Source organism: Alexandromys fortis, unplaced genomic scaffold (assembly GCF_014885135.2).
Source record: "Alexandromys fortis isolate MF-2015 unplaced genomic scaffold, M_Fortis_MF-2015_v1.1 scaffold_112, whole genome shotgun sequence".
NCBI lineage: Eukaryota > Metazoa > Chordata > Mammalia > Rodentia > Cricetidae > Alexandromys > Alexandromys fortis.
The window spans coordinates 137,260-144,799 of record NW_026068013.1 but is presented as its reverse complement, the minus strand read 5'-3'; the positions used below and the strand labels follow the sequence as shown (position 1 = coordinate 144,799).

Here is a 7,540-nt window from a genome sequence, read left to right as displayed (position 1 = left end):
TCCGTGTGCTTATGATACTACTGTTTACATTTCTACAGGTACACAGAATTTGTTGTTAAATAAAGCGTGATAAGGGCAAGTAAATGTTAACAGAAAAGAGAAATGAGGAACTGTTCTAATACAATATTTTTTTATTGGGTTTTGTTAAAAAGGTTCCCTGTTGCCGAGTGTCCAGCTGTTGGTAAGCATGAAAATTAATTTGAATGTTTGTGTACCAACCCAACTCCAGAGACCAGTGAGGGGACCAGCGAACAACCCAAACCAAGAAACAGGCCTGGTGCTGCGTTTTTGGTAGTGACATCTTCAACACGTAAATAGGCACATTTATACTCATCATAGTAGTGGACAATGGCCCTTTTTAAAGGATAATTATATTTTGTGTGGTAATGACCTTTCTTAATGAAAGAATTGTGTGTGTGCGTATGCAGTCTTTTTCCTATAAATAGAAATCAAACAGATCAATTTTCTTTAACACAGTAGGTTAAAAAAAAAAGAATGTTTAACCAAAGGGTGTATTATTTGATTCTGAGTAAAGGTGGCTTAATTTCTCATCAGGATTTAAATTGGAAATGAATAATTAGGAAAAGCAATAGAATTGTTATTGTTTTCAAGGAACTTTAAATCACCCTTAGGGCTGAAGGCTGGGCAAGAGTGTCCAGGCTCTCTGCTTAATCCATAATGTCCGGTCATCAGTTGCTCACAGTGATCTCCGTTCCTGTGAGGAGACTAACCCTGCAGATTTAGCAACCAATCCAGGAGCTGGATTTTACCACACTAACCACATCTTCCTTCTCCGTGTCATACTTGAACGTTTTGGGTCCTGAAAAGAAGTAAATGTAGCCTAGAAGAGATAAGGTTGAAATCATGGTTACTGGAGATGGTTTGTGGGTCTCTGGTGGGAGGATTACAACTGCGGCTCTGAGGGGGTACCAGTGGGGAGCTGGGCTCTATCACACGGCAGAGCTTGTCTCCTGAACAGCTCCAGCAACCTGACACCCCAACCTCTCAGGCCATTCCTCATTCCGTCCTGTGCTCCATCAGGGTAAGGTCTTCACTTAGGGTATGAGATAAATCACCCTCATCATGTTTTATGATTTTGCTTCATCATTTTGCCTTTGTGTAGCCTGTCAAATGTCTAACTGGCCTTCAGGACCAGCAAAAGGCTCATCATGATATAGCCAACTGCCACATTTGTCCCCGCTGTCTTAGGTCACTTCTGAACGTCATTGTGAAGTCTAGGAACACCAGTCAATACTACAGCACAGACTGTCTTGTTTCCCAGTAATTCCATCTGCGCTACATGGATAGGCATTTCTTAAGGAGGCTCAACATTCCATGAGAATAAAGATCATATTCACAATCTCCTTACAATTTCTGAACATTGTCTGTTTCTGTGCTACATACTTAGGAAGAACATGATGGAAAGGAAGTAACTAGATTGATTTGATTTGTATATAATAGTTCATCTGACTTCCTTACTATGTGTGAGATTTCAGGAGTTGGGTAGTGGAAAGGTAATATCAGGAAGGAAGAGACTGGACTCTAGCTACACTGTGGTACTGTTGGCTTTGGAGAAAGGGTCTCACTATGTAGTTGACCTCAAACTCTTCATCTACCTGCTTCAGCCTCCCGAATGCTGGGATTACAGGCCAGAGCTGCACTTCTTGTGTTTCCATATGAGAAAGGGTCTCACACATCCCAGGCTTTCCTTGGACTTGCTATGTAGCGGGGAAGACTTGGAACTTCCCTTCCCCAAGTGCTGGGATTACAAGTCACATGCCTAGTTTATGTCAGCTGGAAACTGAACCCAGGGCTGTGCACAGGGTCAGGGGCAGGGTCAGCTACATTTCCCAACTTAACACTACACTTTTAAACATATCTATTAGTAAAGGGAGAGCCATCATTTTATTTTTGTTTACTTATTTTTTAATAGAGGACTTTAAGAAAATCCCCCTCTTGGTATATAATTTTTTTATTTGAATTCATGAAATGACTTAGGACCCAAGTAAGAACCAGTGACTCCCATTGGAATCTATTTGCTATAAGTTAAAGCAGAACCCAGATTGCTTGTTGTAGTTTCCCAGGGACCACTGATATGGGGACACTTACCGTTTAACTCCACAGCGGCATCTACGTGGCCGCTCACTCCCGAAAACTCCTCTTCGGTGTTCTTTGGATAGTCTTTCTCCATTTTCTTTTTTCTTTCATCATAGCTAGAGGAGATATTATTTCACAAATAAGTTACTGTTGGTTACAGGTGACATTAAGGTGGCCAGGAACATTATCAACCAGCTCTGATTTTGAATGTGTTTGAGATCTCTCTCTGTCTCTTTTGGATGAACAAATGAATGTGTGAATGATTAGAACCAAGGAAATACGTAACAACTGAGCCCCCAAGTCTTAAAAAGATGGCTTCTGTTGAGTTTGTTCTTTGAGGATTTCAAATATGCACATTTTCCATCTGGATCCTGGAGCCTGCACTTCGCTCACCCCTTCCCATGCTTCCACATTACCCTACCCTGGAGAACTAGTGGCCACTGATTCTGAGGGACAGGCAGCCATTGTATTTAGTTGTATACTCACTGAAGAGCCCACCAGGCTCTAAGACAGTTCCACACGATTACCACACATGTGACTCTCTCTCTTTCGGATCACGTCACTTGAATCTCACTGCTCTTTCCTGGAAAGAGAGTAGGATTCTAGCTCTGAAACGGTTATCTGGTCTCTATGAGACCTAAGCTGTAAAGGCCATGGCTGTGAGTCAGCCGCACTGTATGAGCTCAGTCTCGGTGAGACTCCATTTCAAGCAGGAGAAAGTCCCTTCCTTACGAGCACAGAGCCCGAGCTGGGGCATTCCCATGTACATACCTCACCAGATAAAGTTTTTCCTTGGGCTACTGGGTAGTTTCCTATGGTAGGTTATGCCCACTATCCCGTGAAATGTACCTCTGCCTTCATGGGACAGGGGAAAACAGCTGCCAAAATCTGAGGAGAAACTAAGCCTTCACAAGGAAGTGTTCACGGCAGTGAGACTGAGCTGTGCTGCTCTCTGAAGTGCTATGGGCAGGGGGCGAGGCTAACACTCCCAGCGTATCAACAGACTATGATGTACTAGTATGCCGCTGAGACAGCTGATGTAGACGCAGGACAAGGTTCTGCATCACTGACACAGAGTAATGAAGAATGTTATCATCAAGTGACTGTTTGCTGTCGATTTCCATCATTGTTCACAGAGAAGGAAGCCATCACTTAGAAAGGCCGAAATAGTATAAGGTGGGAATAGAAGACGCCTCTGGCCAACCACCTTCCCAGTGTTGACAGGCTCCCCCTTTATGGCATGGTGATGTTCTTAATTTGTTGTGAAACTGTGGTGATGGTCTTGCTCTTTGTGGACAGATGTTTGGGGATTCCAGTGACAGAGCAGAGAGCATTGTGCCTAGGTAGATGGCTTTGGGTTTGGATTTTTGACCCTTATCGTCTATACAAGCTGTAATTGAGGGAATACGAGACTATGCTTTGAGCTGTAAGCCTTTGGCTGGAAAAGAGTCACCATAAGGATAAGACAGTTCACATGCATGAACTCAGTCCCCTCTGCCACGCTCCCTTCCTCAGATGGGATCCACGACAAGCTCTAGCCACAGTCACTGTGGTTTATTTTGATCCCAAGACTCTGACTTCTTCCAAGAGGTCTAGCAGACTCTAATTTGATCTGGGATCCTATGCCTTCAATGAATTTAAGTCTTAATTTCTCTTTCTTTTGTCTTTCATATTTTTTAGTTTCATGTTTAGTTTTCAATCTTTAAACCTATGTCAGCAGATCACATTTTGTACTAGGAAAGGGTCAAGCGGGGTGGACAGAGGGTGGGAAGTGGTGGAGTTGCTCCTGAGAGCCAGGTCAGGGACTTTGCAGACAGGATTACAGAAGAACTTAGGTGTAGCACAAGATGCACAGGCTTTCTGACTCAGTAAATTATGGTGAGATAAACGGAAGAAAGAGTATATCTGGACTCAAAGGATATGTGATACAGCTTTTGACACACTGCTTCCTAGCTGTGTTAGCTTAACATTTACCTTTACATTTTATTTATTTTTAGTGTGTGTGCATGCATATGTACGTGTGTATGTGTGTGTGTGTCTGTGTGTGTGTGTGTATGTGTATGGGTGTGTATGTGTGTGAGTATGTGTAGATTAGAGGCCACCTTGAGGGGCTCTGTTTTCTCCCTCTACCATGTAGGTCTCTGGGAGTGAATGAGGGTCGTCAGGCACATGCCTTAACTGCTCTGCCATTTTGCTGACCACTAGTTGTGATAGGTTGAAACTCTCATTTAAACTCTAACAGAGATGCAAGTTTTTAAACTGTAAACAAAGGCAATAGCACGTTCTTCTCAAGACTGTTGAGAAAGCACATGGAAGAGATAGAAGGAGGAAAACCTGAGATACTCTATAGTTCCTGCCATATGATAAGCCAACAAAATGACTATTAGCTAAATTTGAATATTTATAGTAAACATTTCTATTGATAATCTGCTATGTGCTATGATATGTTAAAACTACTGCTCTATTTTCTCATGTCTAAAGTCCTGTCTATGAAACTCGGATACCAAATTATAAATAATTCTCTGCAAGTATGATTATTTCAATCATGAACATTTGCCCGTCATTTAATGTGGATCAAAGGGCATAGCCATGAATCATTGCCAATGACTTAGTGATATCACAGTGCAGAGATATCAAATGTGTATTCTCAGATGGACCTTCATCTCCACATTTGTAACTGAAGACAAATGTTGGCAAAGAGCCAGGACATAACGCTGTACTTACAACATAGGCCTGTGGAGCGCTCCTGTTGGTGGCTTTGTTCTTCTGAGATAGGACTCCCCAGGCTCACCTTGAACTGGCCACTTCCTGCCTCCACCTCCCCAGTACTGAGGCCTGTGTCACAACATTCCACTATTTCTGGTATGTCTACAGCCAGTTTCTTTATGCTTTAATATACTCTCCAAGAGCCACATGTGCCACATAATATTCAATTGAAGGAATTGATCATATTTTATCTACCAGTTCAGCACTTGAAGGTAATTTGGGTTGTTCTCTCACTTGATTATTATGAGATGTTGCCATGACTACTTGTTATAGATTCTATTTCTTTTAGGAACGTGTCTGTGAGTATGCGTTGGGTCTGATTAGTTCTATTGATGTTTCTCTGGTACGGCAGACAGTCTTCCATTGCGGCCCCCCTCACTCCCTGTCCTATCAGCAGCTGTATGAAGGTCATGTCTTACTGCATTCACACAATGCTTGATAGGATTTGGCTTTTAGATTAGAGCTTCTAGTATGTATGAAGTGACATCTTTGGTTCACCTTTATCCAATGATGGGTGCCAGCCATCTGTCCATGTGTTACTTTTTTGAGAAATGTCTAGTTAGGCCCCCTTGTCTTATTTTAACTGGATTGTGTGCCTTTCTAGTAATTGAACTAGATGACACAAGTCACTTACCAGACCTGTGACTTACATTTACACTCCTTATGATTTATCATACTTTCTTTTAATGTCCTTTGAGCAGAAAACTTAATTTAATGAGGTCCAGTTTGTCTGATTTCTTTTTGTGTGTGTTTTGTATCTAAGCAGCCAAAGTCAAATCCAAAGTAATGGAGCTTCTATTTTTTCTCTAAAAGTTTTTCTCATTTTAGCATTTATATGGAAGGTATTTAGCCACTTTTGACTTAATTTTATTCATGCTGCGAAGAGTCTATTCCCATGCTTCTGCGTGTGGCTCTTTATTTGGACCAAAGAATTCGTTGAGAAGTATTGCCACCCAACTGAATGTCCTTAGCAGCTTATGAGCCGACTTACCATAGCCATATGGTCAAATTCTAGGCTCCAAATTTTATCCTGTCGATGTATATGTCTGTTCTTATGACTCACACTTCTCTAACTGAGGCTTCTTTGTGGTGGGTTTTGAAACCAGCAAGAATGGGCCCTATGCAAATTCTTCTCGTTCCTCTTCTTTCTCCAATGGCTTAGCTATTCGGGGGGGGGGGGGCTGTGGAATTCCCCGTGAAGTTCAGCTTGCCACTTTCTACAAAGAAGCAAGCGACGCGCTGATACTGTGCTCAAGCTGAAGATCACGAGGGCTTGCGGCTCACGGGCAGGAACACTTGAACACTTTTCCATTTGGAGCTTGTGTGTGATTGCTTTCATGGATAGCTCAGCATTTAGACTGCATGATCTTCAATAGCTCCTTAGCTTATTTTTAAAAAATATTTTGTGTCTTCAATGCTATATTATGTAGTTATTTTATATCCTTTTCATCCTCGCAAACTTGTTGAATGCATTTGTTAGTTTTAATGGTTTTGTTTTGAGTCTTAATTATGTTTTTCTATTAAAAGATAGTATCCTGCACAGAGAGAAATAGTTTACCTTTCTCCTCTGGCTTTCTCTCACTTGCTCTTGCCTCATTGCCCTGCTTGGCACTTCCTGAAGACACCAAAGGAGCAGGAAAGTGGGGATTTCATTTTGCCCCTGCTCTTAGTGGGGATAGCCACTAGTCGTCATTGCTGAGTCTCATTCTAACTGTGAGGAAGTTTCTCTCTCTTCTGTTTCTATTACTGTCATGCTTCCTTTTCATCATAAAATGATGCTTGATTTCACCAAGCACCCTTTCTGCATCTAGGGAGACAATCACATGCTTTTTCGTATACTAAGCCGCATAAAACATAGTGCTATTTGATTTCTGGATATTAACATATTCTTGCATTCCTATAAAAATCCCTTCTTCATCTTTGTGTGTAATTATTTTTAAACACTGTCTGGGTTCCTAGGCAGTATTTTTGGAGCACCTTTGGATTCATATGCAAATAAAATTATTTCTTTATTTCGTCATGACACCTTTGCCCAGTTTCTGTGTGAAGACTTGATGGCTTATACAGCCAACTGGTGTGGTGCTCTCTTCTATGTTTTGGAGAAGCTTGTGAAAATTTGGTATTAATTTTTCTTTAAATATTTTGGAGAAAATCACTGGTGAATAAACCCTTCCAGAGAATTTCTAATGTTAGAAAATTATTGTCAGTATTATTTCAATTTTAAATATCTAAGGTAAATTTTTTATAAGAATTTGTGACTATTTTAAAAATTTATTTAATTTTAATCGAGCATTGTGTGTGCATGCGTGTGTATGCATGTGTGTACATGCAGATGTGTGCATTATAGGTACTAAAGTACATTTTTAAGGAACAGTTGATCAGCAGAAAAACTGTCAGCTGTTTTTATAAAGTCAAAGAAACTTGGTCAAGCGCACGCACGTGGCAGTATGTCCACATTCACACGATATATGTAGATCTTCTGTGACAGCAAGCACCAGGCCTGGCTAGTGACCTCTTACATGCAGAGGCAAGCGTGAGCAAAATGAACAGGGTGTATGTGGTGAGCAGAACAGGAGATTCAAAATTATCAGTAATTCAAAAATATGGACAGTTTTACTATAGTTGCTTTCAACTAAACGTTTTCCTACTTAATAACATACTAGTTGGGCGTGGCGGC

At 41.2% G+C, this 7,540-nt stretch overlaps 1 protein-coding gene across 1 annotated transcript in view; it reads right to left on the bottom strand.

The window, feature by feature from the left end:
• The window catches only part of Mmp20 (matrix metallopeptidase 20), a 39,453-nt gene continuing 31,913 nt past the window's right edge, over window positions 1-7,540 (bottom strand). The window contains exons 9-10 of the mRNA XM_050162208.1: window positions 2,110-2,213; window positions 1-841 (exon numbers count right to left, since the gene is read on the bottom strand). Of these exons, the coding sequence (XP_050018165.1) occupies window positions 741-841; window positions 2,110-2,213 (205 nt within the window). The 3' untranslated portion in view covers window positions 1-740. The remainder of the gene's footprint in view (window positions 842-2,109; window positions 2,214-7,540) is intronic.